At 42.1% G+C, this 14,227-nt stretch overlaps 1 protein-coding gene across 1 annotated transcript in view; it reads left to right on the top strand.

Annotated features, from left to right (window-relative positions):
• The window catches only part of enpp2l (ectonucleotide pyrophosphatase/phosphodiesterase 2-like), a 51,922-nt gene extending 38,905 nt beyond the window's left edge, over positions 1-13,017 (top strand). The window contains exons 23-25 of the mRNA XM_063185538.1: positions 2,108-2,240; positions 3,516-3,669; positions 11,610-13,017. Of these exons, the coding sequence (XP_063041608.1) occupies positions 2,108-2,240; positions 3,516-3,669; positions 11,610-11,783 (461 nt within the window). The 3' untranslated portion in view covers positions 11,784-13,017. The remainder of the gene's footprint in view (positions 1-2,107; positions 2,241-3,515; positions 3,670-11,609) is intronic.
• The last annotated feature ends 1,210 nt before the right edge of the window (positions 13,018-14,227 follow it).

The following is a 14,227-nucleotide window of genomic DNA, read 5'->3' as shown; positions in this document are numbered from 1 at the left end:
GAAAAAAGAAATCTGATAAGTGCTTCTTTATTCACTTCTCTTCACATAGTTCCTCATTACAGTACATCAGTGGTCTCCAATTCTTTTTCTCCAAGGGCCAAATTATGTAGATTAAAGTGGAAATGAAGCAGTGACCTAATATAGGGGTCTATAACACCAGTAAGATAAGCCAGCAAATATATATATATTTTTGAAGTCTGAAATTTAAGCCGTTAATAAAAAAATAAAGCACAAACACGTAACGTTTCTGTTAACGTTTCCAGCCAACAGCGGGTGACGTCACGCGAATGGTAGTCTCCTATTCTAATGCTGTTATGATAGTAGTGAATTAAACATTTGGGACTTGCGTGGCTGATTATGAGCTTATTTGCTTAACCCAAATGAAGCAAGAATACGTGTTTGGGTGGGACAGAACAAATATGAGGCATGAAGGCAGACAAGACATCCCATCACATGAACCACAGGTAAACAAGCAGCTTTTTTTGCTAAGGTGACAAGTCGCTAACACATTTTGGTATGAGCCAACATGATCACTATTCATAATCGTGCGATGTCGTGCAATGTTGCAGTTCCCTACCTTCATCTTCCGATGATTTCGCCAACATTTTCCAAGCACCTGAATTAGGCTACTTTAACATCTCCGTGCCCACGTTTATCGGTGTTATCCAGTCAACAATAATCCAAGGCAACAACGCTATTCCAGCCAGTTTGAGGATGCATCCGCGACTTCAATAACATAATAATTTACTACAATAGATGCAGCTACTTTAAGCATGCCATAACTTAATGTAGGCCATGATAGTTTTAACGTGTCATTTCCCGTGGCATCAACTTCAAATCCCCAAAGCTCCTCCAACTCCGAGAGCGAGACGAGAGAGGGGATGGGATAGCCACACACACAGGCTGCGTCCCTTCCCTTCACAAAGCTTTCCAAACTTCCGCCAATTTCGCAAGTTATTTTCTATTACTGAATTGAACCACATAGCCAACTTAAAGACATGGGCTTTCAGATTAGCGTCCAACAATGCAGGAAAAAGACGTTATTGGTGACGGTCTGTCACTACAAAACTATGAGATCGAGCAGCCCCAGTCCTGACTCCTGTCCTATGGTGGATGCAATGGGTGGATGGCTGCAGCTATCCCACCATGCTCGTAGCAAAGGCTTTTTGACACAAAGTGATAATGACACTTGGCATTTCTCTTTCATCTGATAGTAGGTATATAACATAGAAAACCCAGGGACAATGTAAAATGAACCCCTCGTCCTTCTTCAATTTTACTGCCACGATTAGAGTCAGTTAGCGCTGTAGTTAGCACACGCTAACGTTAAGTGAATGGAAGGCTACATTAGCCACCAAGTTCTACCACTCGCGTTACGTAGGCGGCGAACATGGCTGCGCCCTTGTGGCGAAACTCGGTAATAACATGTCATTTTTCAGCAAAACTACTTAAAAGTGCAGTTCAATGAACATCCATTCGTTTATGAAAATAAATAAGCCGCCAAAAAATGATAATAGTTGTCAGTGCTTCATTTCCACTTTAAGTGAGGCTGCGGGCCAAAAAAACAACGCCCCAACCCAATGGGAAACAAGTTAAATCTCTGGACAGAGAAGAAAAGATTTTCGCTTTTCCTTGTCAATGTCTGCTATGAGACTGTTGGCATAAGATTTAACTCTCTGTGAATGCTTTGGAGAGATATGACCCACTGAAGTTTTAGTGATCGAAAGTCACACACATTTATGTTTTCATTTGTTCTGACCTCATGATGGGCCAAATATTTGCCATGCCCGAGCCAGATTTGGCCCGCGGGTCTTTGTTTGGAGACCAAGGCAGTTCATTTATAAGGGCCTGGGATTACTGCACACTGTGCATTACTGCACACTGTGCAATGGAGCTCCTGGATTGGTACAGTGAATGACTCCATTAATGTGTATTATAAATGAACCTACTGTACATCACATTTATACTGTACACACTGTGTCTTGTATACATACCCATACCTGTGGTAATCTTTTCAAAAGCATGCATATGTTCATATGTATTTTTTTTGCATGCAGTGGAAATGGTGTGTGTAAACCTTGCCTTGTTCTGTATCTTTTCCCTCCAGGAATATGGAGCTACTTCCAAGATTCATTGCTAAAACGCTACGCAGAGGAACTGAATGGCATTAATGTCATTGCTGGACCTATTTTTGATCATAACTACGATGGTCTCAGAGACACAGTGGAGAAAATCAAAGAGTAAGTTGAAAAGAAGTGTGTTCCCCTCAACATTTTAATTGTCATTGATTGGGTACACTGTCAAAAATGGGGCGGAAAAACTCTACACTCCTCCATGTTACTCCCTTTTTTGGTGATTGGGTGGCCTGAGTAACTTCTGTGAATAACGCCAAAAGTGGTTTCCTGGAACAGCAATTGCAGACACTGGTTCACATACTGCAATTGTATGATGGTCACTGCGGTGTCTGTTGACATGACTGGTTCCAAGTGTTGCCAGATGTACGATAATTATCGTATTTGTACCATTCATTTTGTCCTTTTTTTCCTCTGTACGATCAAAAAACATGATGTACGATAATTTCAGAGCTGTCATTCAGTTCATTTAGATGCCTCGAAACAACAATTTGGGTCTTGTACAATAATTTCCTCCCCAAAAGCCCTAAAAAACGATAATTTTGAGGATTTGGTAAGATAATTCCACATTTTCCATCTGGGAATACTGGTTGCAATACAGTACATCTGCACAAAAATCACGACTGCAGTGCTTCAGTTGAATGAACTGTAATTGTTTTAACTAGCACCTGAAAAGATCATTATACAAGCATGAGAGTTGACTGTGGCAGTTCTTTGTAAGTGCTTCACATACCTGTATGGTTGGTATATATTGTGGTAGTAAATCTACATGTCTTTTTTTTTGGAACAGCAATTGGATCAATTTATGGGGAACACTGATGATGGGTTAGACCCGAAACGTTTGTCCCTTGTATTTACTTTATTCGGCTTTGTTTAATATAGCTTTGATTTTGTATTCAGCTCTTGTGTGCGACTCCTTTATTCCTTTACTGTTTTTGGAATTACGCACAGAGCGAAACGCTCAGAAAAAGACATTGATCATTATACAAGCATGAGAGTTGACTGTGGCAGTTCTTTTTAAGTACTTCACATATGGTTGGTATATATTGTGGTTGTAAATCTACTCTAATTGTAACAAACATAGCATGTACTGCATGTCGAAACATTACCCCTTACGAACAAAACATGTTGCGTATCTTGACCATGAATAATGAAATACAGCTGCTTTCCAGTTCATTGTACTGAAACAAAATATTTGATTAAATCCAGGCCTCGTCTTGTAGCAAATACAAGAACAGAGGGTTGTGCAAAATGTCCCAAAACATGTACCAAGGAAAAATAATCTAGTGCCACACGGATGTCTATTTTTGGTATTAATTTTTTCAGTGCAGTAAGACTAACGTTTCGACATGCGTCAAACTCTCTCTCTCTCTCTCTCTCCAGACATGCAGGGGACTCGGCGCCGGTGCCCTCTCACTACTATGCGGTCATCACCAGCTGTTCGGAGGCCAATCAGACTGCAGAGGCCTGTGAGGCCCCTCTCACGGTGCTGTCCTTCATTCTGCCCCATCGCCCCGACAACGACGAGAGCTGCAACGTGAGTCCCTAACTAACTACCAGGGACAGTTGTCCCAGGCAGGGCCGGATTAATGCACAGGCTAGATATGGCCGCAGCCTAGGGGCCCCCACCTGCCAGGAGCCCACTGATTGGTCAGAAGTGAAACATTGCAGAATTATGACAAGATACAATATCGAAAAATTAATATGTCAGGTTGAGTAGAGTTGGTAGACATGTTATCCTTAATTTGTAGTACGTAATTATGACACTATGTAAATGTGTCGCACAATTTGCTTTTTGGGGCGCCCCACAGCAAACTGTAGCCTAGGGGCCCCAGGCCCTCTTAATCCGGCCCTGTTCCTAGGCCCAGGGAGGGATGGAGGGTGGAGGGGGCCCAATACTTGGATTCTTGTTATATTGAGTGTGCTTGTGTGGGGGGGCTTTCAGATTCATTTTTGTCCTGGCCCCAGCCAAAGATGTCAGCGGCTTTAGTGCGTATAATAATTAAGGGTTGTACCTTGCACTGGGATGCATGTGCAGGCCTTTATTCATGCAAACATGCATGCACATACTCACAGACATACATGTACACACAGACATGCATGCAAATGTGCGCGCGCACGCGCACACGCACCCGCACGCGCGCGCACACACACACACAAACACACGCACACGCACACGCAAACACGCACACGCACACGCACACACACACACAGTACTTGAAAATGTACACCCAGACGTGCATGCAAATGTGTGCACACAAATACACATGCAGGCACTCAAATGCTGTATATGGATGCAAACATGCAAGTGCATGTCCATACACATGCACGCACGCACACACACACCACGCACACATGCACACACACACACACACACACAAATACAGCACTTGCATGTACACCCAGACGTGCATGCAAATGTGCGCACATACACATGTTGGTATGCAAATACAGTGTATGAATGCACAGGCATTTATTCATGCAAACATGCATGCACATGCTCACAGACATACAGTACACACAGACACGCATGCAAATGTGTACACACACGCGCGTGCGTGCTCGCACACACACACACACACACACACACACACACACACACACACACACACACACACACGCACACACGCACACACACACACACGAACACACGCACACACACAAATTGTATACTTCAGCATGTGCTATTTTCGTCTTCTATTTACATCTACTACGACTCTCTGTCTAATTTAGCATCCATACCCACACCACCTCAGTCTCCAACACATACACGCACAGCAACAAAGACGGTTGGCTCCACAGTGTCCGTGTCCTTTTCAGAGGATTCCCCATATATAAGGAGGCTTAAATGGGTCCAGAATAGAGCAAACAGGCCGATTCACTTGGATACTCTAAAGTTTAAACAGAGGTGCGTCTGAAGAGAAACATCTGCTGCGTTTCCTAATAAAGAAAGCTGACAAATGGGTCAGTTGTCCTGGGCCCAGTTAGAGGGGACTGGAGGGGGCTGGAGTTGGGTCCTCATCACATCGCATGTATTGGGTGAGGATAGGGCTGTGCGATATATTGTCTTAATATTGTGATATCAATATTGCTGTCAAATATGGGCAGCCATGGCCAAGTGGTTAGAGAGTTGGTCTTTCAATCTAGGGGTTGCCGGTTCGAATCCCCCACGACCTCTCCCTACACCTCCATCCATGGCTGAAGTGCCCTTGAGCAAGGCACCTAACCCCACATTGCTCCAGGGACTGTAACCAATACCCTGAAAAATAATAGCTGTAAGTCGCTTTGAACAAATGAAAGCGTCAGCTAAGTGAAATGTAATGTAATGTAATAATGTAAACAATATAAAATTTCATAATATCGATTTGAAACTATATTTTTGTCATTTAATACTGCAAAATGCTGAAGGGAGGGAAGATTGTGAATTGTTTAGCACAATTCATTTGCCTTTAGAAGAAATATCATCTAAAAATATCATGGTATCAATATTGACTGAAATAATCGTGATATTGATATTTCTCATAATCGAGCAGCCCTGGGTGAGAAGGCCGGGTCATGCTTAGCTGATGCTTAGCTCAGGGCAGGCTGTTATACTGCACTGTACAGTAGATAAATGACCTTGTTAGTGTCTGCCCTTAAGGCTGGGTCGTAAATATTATTAGATGGTGACGTACTGTAGAGTAAGAGCGATGATATCTCCCTCTTGTAGTATTCCACGCATGGCCATGTGCGTAATCTCCAAGCTTCTTTGATTGGCGTCTCCACTTACCATAATGAGGTGGGGAGGGAATGACAACAGTAAAACGTTTCTTTGAACCACTGCCTGTGCTGGTTTACGTGAACTTTAGGTTATTTATCAAGAAGAAAGGAAATGAACATACAGCCCAGTTCAAAGCACTTGGGTAAGCACTTACAGTAGGTAAGCACTGACTCACTACAGGTTCAGTGCCTTTTGTTATAGCTAAAGTCCAACACGCACCCGTTTTTTTTTAACAGAATTTAATGTTTAGTGACCTGCAACCCCTGCGGTTTAAAATGGACCAGAAAGGACATCAAGGCATGTCAGTTTAAATGGGAAAAACTTGTGTATGCAAGTCATCCGTCTCAGAAAAGGCCTGGGTGCAGGATTAGCAAATCAACATGAACAGCGAAAACAAAGTCTGCACTCCAATCTCCAGTTTTTCTTACTTCATCAGACATTGACAATGTCAAACTTGATTCATTCAGGCACTACAGAGCAGCTCCTTTGTGCTTGTTTGCATGCAAGCCAGATTACAGTAAGAGCCACTGCCAGATCCAGGCAATATCAATTGACCCAAGAAAATTTGGGCAGTCATGGGTAAGCGGTTAGGGCGTCAGATTTGTAGCCCAAAGGTTGCCGGTTCCACTCCTGACCTGCCAGGTTGGTGGGGGAAGTAATTAACCAGTGCTCTCCCCCATCCTCCTCCATGACTGAGGTACCCTAAGCATGGGACCGTCCCGCCGCACTGCTCCCTTGGGGTGCCATTGAGGGCTGCCCCAGAGTGAGGCATGAATGCAATTTCGTTGTGTGCAGTGTTCACTTGTGTGCTGTGGAGTGCTGTGTGACAATGACAATGTGAGTTGGAGTTTCCCAATGGGGCTTTCACACTCTGCTCCATGTTTTATTTGAAGTATTATTCCTTCTTCAAACCAAAGAAGGCATGGGGGGTGAAACGTCACTTCACATGGAGCAGAGTGTACGACATCTCAATTTTCTTTGATATTGAATACAGAAAAAAATAAAAGATAAGTGGCAGCAGAAAGTCCTGGTTGAAGCTAAACTTTTTTTTTTATCTGGTCATTTGCTTGTCCTGCTCCCAGGTCAGACGTTGGGATGTTCGGACTTTAACTTAGGCTACTCTAGATGTTGCCATGCCAACCGTTTGTTTAGGTTTCTATATTCCTTGTACTGTAGTCTCCACCAGGGAGAAATTTGTCTCGGAGACTGGGAGGTCGCAGCACCAAACGGACAATAAAGAAAAAGTATCATACCGTATACAGTGCATACATTACCAGTAAGACAAACAGAAGGCAAAGATAACCACCAAAGAAACATCAAAACAAACTTGAACCAGAAATAGATGAAGCTCCTCTTTTGTGGAATTGATACCTCTCTCAAACCCCAAAGAAAAAGTCCAGTTGCTTAACTTAACAAGTGGACAGCATGAGGTAGGTTTATCTAGACCTCAGCTTACCACTGAAACAAAGGGAAAACAAACCTTCTGGAATTACTGATCAAAAGCTATCTGAACTGTGTCTATATCTTCCGGTAGCATGAGAGAGAGACTGCAATCGCCTTTGAGCCAGGACTCTTACAAAAACAGAGAGATTATGTTGCTATATACAGCAGATAACTTACTGACGAGAATAGAAGCCATCCATGTGATCAAGCAGTCTGTCTTTACAACAAGGAAGGAATGGCTCTTATCAGGGTCTAAGCACCCTTCAACCTACATGTTGCGAAACAGACCTTGTGTGCAGTTGACGGCAACACTTATGATTCCTCTAAGGAACAGTGTGAGAGAATGGTCTGCACACTGGGTAGAAACTCAAAAATATATACAATATATGTACTTAGGCCTATGTATTTAACAAATGGCAAAATTTCGATGCACCTATGGGATCTTCCTCTAGTGTGACGCATGACTACCATTGTCGCCACATGCATTACTACTTTTGTGGATGTGTGTGCAGTGCACCCTAACTTTCAAATGTCTTTTAACCCGTAAAGACATGGCGTTATAAATTTGCTGTTTCCAGAATGGCGATGACGTACATTAAAAAAGTCGTAGTGCATCACTAAAGGCCATGTGTTATGTCATGGTATTGAAGTACTGTGGTACTTAACTTTTCAATGACTATTACAGGAAAAACAAAACCTCAAAACACTTCTTTCTAACATCTTTCAGCTCCTTGTGGTTAAATCTTTTCATCTTTTTGTTTATTCTAATAGACAGTACAGTATGTTGTCATGAAATTGCAATAAAGCTCAAGTGGGAAAATCACTCAATTTATTATGGTGTGTGGTCATGAAGTCCTCGTTCAAACCATTTCCCAGTATCCCAGTATGCCACCAGTATACCATATCATCTTGCTGTGGTTAAATTCCAGTCATTATGAAAGCAACGTGTTGAAAGAGTTACGAGGTGACTGTGAGTTCCGAAATGGTACAACAACTCTTTCGTGGCAGTAAGCTTTTTAATGGACCTAATGAAAGTAATTTCCTTTGAGGAGGGCCCGGATTTGATGCTATGATGTGTAGTGTGTCTGGGAATGGGTGTATTAGACAGTTCACGATGTGTAGACAGTGATGATGAATGAATAAATGAATGAATGAATAAATGAATGAATGAATGAATGAATGAATGTTTATTTCCAGAATTCATGCTACCCATTCACTAATGTTACATTTTTCATGAATACTTACCACCACCATCAAATTCTAAGTATTCATTATGAATGGAAAAATTGCACTTTTCATACATGAAAAGGGGGATCTTCTCCATGTTCCGCCATTTTGAATTTCCAAAAACAGCCATTTTTAGCTGCAAAAATGACTGTACTTGGACCACACTAGAAAATATTTGTTTATTACTTATTAAACTTTCATGTAAAGATCAAATTTGGCAATAGGCAGCCCATTTTCAAGGACCAGCATAGTTGTAGTACCTTTTTTGACAATTTCCTGCTAAGTGTACCTTGAAGTACCATCAGATAGCTACTGTTGACAAATCCCTAAAAGTTCTGTAAGGAATTTTGCTCTGAAGTTATATCTTTGACACTGACACATTGGTTCGTGGATGAATCCGAAGGTTTTTTGTTTGTTTGTTCGTTTTGAAGTTTCCTCAGAGAAGCAAGAACTCAACTCAAGTCAAGTCAGCTTTTATAGTCACTTTCTTCATACAGTATGCACAAGTCATACAAGGAAAATGAAATTACGGTTCTCTCTCTATACCAGGGGTCAGGAACCTATGGCTCTAGAGCCACATGTGGCTCTTTTGGGAACTGTATATGGCTCTTACTTATCTAGGGTTGCCTTGAAATATGGAATCGTCCTGTATTTATAAATAAAAGTACGGGTTCCATATTGAGTTGAAACAGGACAAGGGAGGTTAAAAAGACAAGGACAGGACAAGGGACGTTAAAAAGGGTTAAAATACAGGTAATTACATCTAAGAAATACAACATTTTCCCAGACCTCACCATAATGAATTTGACAGTTTGCAATCCTATACTTACCTGTTATCAATAAAAGCAACAACTTGACAGTACTCTCTTAAATTGTTGGGCTTAATTGAAATAGGGACTACATGCTTTTGATTGTATTCAGTGTTTTTAAAATTGTATGGCTCTTATGAAAATTTCTTTTTAAAAATTTGGCGTTTATGGCTCTCTCCCAAAAGGTTCCTGACCCCTGCTCTATACCATGCCAGTACATAGACATACACAGGACTGACATTAACAGACTGACATTAAAGTGCAAGACAGGAAATGTAACAGTGATGAACTAGCAACAATAACGTGATTAATAATAAATACAAATGAGCATTTAACATTGAACATTTAACATGTAGAAAAATATGATAAAAAATTGAATGGAAAGACATTATAATTATGGCAATAATAATAGTAACAGTAACAATAGTAACGGTAATAATAGTTATATATGAAAGTGGTGAGCTTTGGAGTAGCAGCATTGTAAGCAGCATGGTGTATTGTATTATTCTATGAGGAATCTTCAGGTTACCTTGGGGTGGTTGTTCTTTCCAGAACATTTGGCTTCTTCGGAGAACCTTTTTGGGGTTTCTCAGAGACAGTTTAGACTTCCCCATGGTGCAACTGGAAGTTCTTTGAGGGACCTTACAATTTGTACATGAAAAGTATAGAGTACAGCAGAAAACAACACGGAGAAGCATATGTGAAAAAAGAAAAAGAAAACATTTAAAAGACAGTGTAAAAAGATATATACAATAAAGAAGTGCATGGGCTAGTGTTGTTTGCAAATTGCATTTCTGTCCATGAGAGTAAACGGGGCTAAGGTTCATGGTCAAATCTCCCCTGCTCACTGCCTAGTGATGTAATATTATGGGAGGAAAGGAAAGCATGATTGGTTATTACGGTCACGCTCCAACCTTGCCCTTTCTCCAACCTTTGTGTTAACACACATGGCGGTGACTGCTATATGTAACCCGACCCCTTTGTGTAGTGTTATCCTTCACTTTTCTCAGAGCTGCTTTTAACAATAGTCAGACTCTGCTATTGCACATGGCCGGGATGAAAGCTGTCCTCTGTAGCCCGGGCCCCTATAAGGCTGTCTGGCAGCCCCTCCAATGTAAATACTGGCAAATCAAAGTCATTCAAAAGGGCCACATGTCTACTGTATATTTGGCCTAGACCTCACAAATGGGTAGAAATGCCACGTGCCATGGCAGAGCGGTGTGAATGACGCTTGTGTATGATAATAATGAGCTATTGAAATACTGTTGATATTGATATTGATAAACTTGGATTTTTCTCGCACACCTCAGCTGGTAGGTGCGTTGGAGATGGCCCAAGGGTCACTCAATAGACAACTTGAAGAAACTCCTGCACACGGACCATTTCGCTGTTTTTCTTTAATGAACGACGTTCCGATACTAGACCTTCATCAGGCAATCTCTTAAAAACAGCAAAATGGTCAGTGTGCGGGAGTTTCTTTAAGTTGATATTGATATTGATGCATTGACAGCTAGCCAACCCGACCATTCATCTAATCTTGTGCTTCTCTTCTCTCTTGTCCTGTTTCCTTTCGTCAAGGCCATCGTCCCCTTATGTGGCGTGGCAGAGTGGTGTGATTGTGTATGACTGTCTACAGTATGATAATGTGCTATACAAATACTCATGATATTGACGTCGATGCATTGATTGTCTAACCTTATGATACATCTCTTCTCTCCTGTCCTTTTTGCTTTCATCTTTGTCATGGGCATTGTCCCCCCGGCAGGGCGTGGCAGAGCGGTGTGAATGCCTCTTCTGTATGATGATGATTTATGGCCACTTTGTCTTGGCTTCTATGTGCCACTTGGCACATGTGAACACTGTGGACACTTAACACTTTATATTTTGGTGTGTGTTGTGTGAGTGTGTGTGTGTGTGAGAGAGAGATGTCTTGGCAAAATGTATGCAACAGTAAGCTATATATGATTATTTTATGTGTAAATATGTGTGTTATGTCTTGTGGGCAATGTCTTTATTTATGTGTGTATGCTACTTGACACCTTAATTTCCCCCTGGGATCAATAAACGATACTCTACTCTATACTCTACTCTACTGATAATACAAACACTATTGACATCTAAGCTTATGATATATCTCTTCTCTCTTGTCCTGTTTCCTTTCATCATCATCATCGTCATCATCATCGTCATCGTCATGGTTATCGCCCCCCCCTGTGTGTTGTGGCGTTGGCGTGACAGAGCGGAGAGGAGGAGTCTCGCTGGGTCGAGGAGGTTTTGAAGCTTCACACGGCGCGCATCCGCGACGTGGAGATCCTGACGGGCCTGGACCTCTACCGCGACACGCCCTCGCAGGAGTACACGGACATCCTCAGCCTCAAGACCCACCTGCACACCTTCGAGCCCGACATCTGAGGAGGAGGAGGAGATCTGGGGCGTCATGTCACAGTAGAAATAGATAAAAGAAGCACACACAAACAAAAGAAAGACAGACAAGAAAGTTTAAACGAAAAACCTGCCGTGTTCTCTCTCTCTTTCTCTCTCTCTCTCTCCTCACCCTCCTCTTTGGCACCTTGACCTCCTACTTTCTCATTCTCTTGCTCTCTTTCTCTATATCTCAGTCTTTATCACTCTCTCTCTCTCTCTTGCCCTCTTCACTTGTTCCTTTCTCTCTCTATCTCTCTCTCTCTCTCTCTCTCTCTCTCTCTCTCTCTCTCTCTCTCTCTCTCTCTCTCTCTCTCTCTTCTCTTCTCTCCTCTCTATCACACCTCTCTCCTATCTCTTCTTTCTCACACCTCACCTCTCCTGTCCTGATACATCTCTGATGCTTGGGTGTATATTTTTATACAATTTGTCATATTTATTATTCATTGAAAAGAGAAAATAACAATACTGTGCCACTCTCTAACATTAGCCCCCATAGCTTTTCCTGTATATGTCTCTGAGGTAACATTCATCTCACAATTTGTTCTGTCCTGTATTTTGTGTGCGTGTGTTAGTGTGTTAGTGTGTGTGTGTGTGTGTGTGTGTGTGTGTGTGTGTGTGTGTGTGTGTGTGTGTGTGTGTGTGTGTGTGTGTGTGTGTGTGTGTGTGTGTGTGTGTGTGTAAAAAGAGAGACTGTGAGAGAGAGTAGCAATTAGGATTGTGTGTGAGAGAGGGAAAGTAAGTGTGTGTGTGTGTGTGTGTGTGTGTGTGTGTGTGTGTGTGTGTGTGTGTGTGTGTGTGTGTGTGTGTGTGTGTGTGTGTGTGTGTGTGTGTGTGTGTGTGTGTGTGTGTGTGTGAGAGAGAGAGAGAGAGCACTTGTGTGTCTCGACGTTTGATCTAAGTGTGTTGAGAATTGAGATAGTATTATAGGACTGGTTGCAGTACGTTGCAGCAGTGTCGGCCTGTGGGTAGCTGATTGGAGCTGTATGTATATCTCCCATTGGCCATACCACAACGTTTACACTCTGACTGACCACTAGGTGACTGTGTAAGAACTTGAACTCTTCACGGAAGTCGACACCTCCCATGATGCATTGGGATGTGAAAAAACAATGGACTCTAGGAATGCCGTCATGGCGATATGTGAGGATCTTGTGTTAAAAAAACAAAACAAAAACAAAAACTCTTAACCCTTTCCGATGTGAAATCTTACCGCAATAATAAATCTCATACTAAGCATTTATAAACTTCTGTATTTTTTTTGATGAGACAAAGGTAAATAACGAAATAAATGTGTATTGATCGTTGTAGTTTCCCCTATTTTTGAAATACTGTATCCATCAATATGTGGCATGGTTGTGATTTGAATAAAGTCATGTAATGTCAAACATACTTTTGTGTTATGTCACTGGATTCTCTCCACATACGCTGACTAAGATGTGGAAATTCGTGCGCATGAACAATGTAGTACCGCATGGCAAATAAATAACCTTTGGTTTGTCATATTTCTATTGAATTGATTGAAGAAGGTCATAGACCGAAACGTCGCAAGTAAAAAATCTGCAAATGTGAACAGTGTGTGAGAGCTTCTTTGTCTCTACGTTGGTGACCCAGTGGTTCTACTCCTACGCACCTGGTAAAAAGGAGGTGTGCAAGAATTCTAAAAATAGTAGACCTACTATTCGACTGAAGTTTACCCTTTACAGCAAGTCAGGCTGAACCTGATGACTTCAGTGTCAAAAGACAAAACTTATCTTTGAGATACAGATTATTAATCAATTAAGTAGCTAGTGTAATCATACCTACTGTTGTAGCCCCAGTCATTAGGGCTAATGTGCAATAGATTAACCCATTAACCAGAGTACCAAGGAAGCAACGTATGGCAGGGAGCCAGGGCTGGACTGGTCATCTGACATTGCAGGGAAAATTCCCGGTGGGCTGATGGTCCTGTGATGCTGTTGTCTTTTGTTAGTTTGTTTGTTTGTTTTTTTCCTCAGAGACCGGCCCTCAATGTAGACGGGTCTGCCGACAAGTCTATGTTCAATATAGACAGTGGTCTGAGATTATCATAATATCGTAGAAAAGGAGGGGGCTATCTATGTGAGGGGCTGGTCCATGTTAAAAATGCCCAGGATATGTTTGGACCCCATACCAGCCCCACCCTGCAGAGAGGGGTTCATGACCAAGGTTACACCTTTGGATTGCTTTCCTTGGAGCTGCCAGGAAGGAAGGCCAGACTCCACACCCTAGTGTTAATGACGAGTGCTGATTCTAGTATATGGTACGTTGATTTCAATAAAAATTTCCTTTCAGGGTCAATTTAAGTTTGTGTGTGTGTGTGTGTGTGTGTGTGTGTGTGTGTGTGTGTGTGTGTGTGTGTGTGTGTGTGTGTGTGTGTGTGTGTGTGTGTGTGTGTGTGTGTGTGTGCGCGTGTG

Source organism: Engraulis encrasicolus, chromosome 20, assembly GCF_034702125.1.
Source record: "Engraulis encrasicolus isolate BLACKSEA-1 chromosome 20, IST_EnEncr_1.0, whole genome shotgun sequence".
In the NCBI taxonomy this organism is placed as follows: Eukaryota; Metazoa; Chordata; class Actinopteri; order Clupeiformes; family Engraulidae; genus Engraulis; species Engraulis encrasicolus.
The sequence above is the reverse complement of the archived record's forward strand: the minus strand, read 5'-3'. Positions and strand labels throughout refer to the sequence as shown.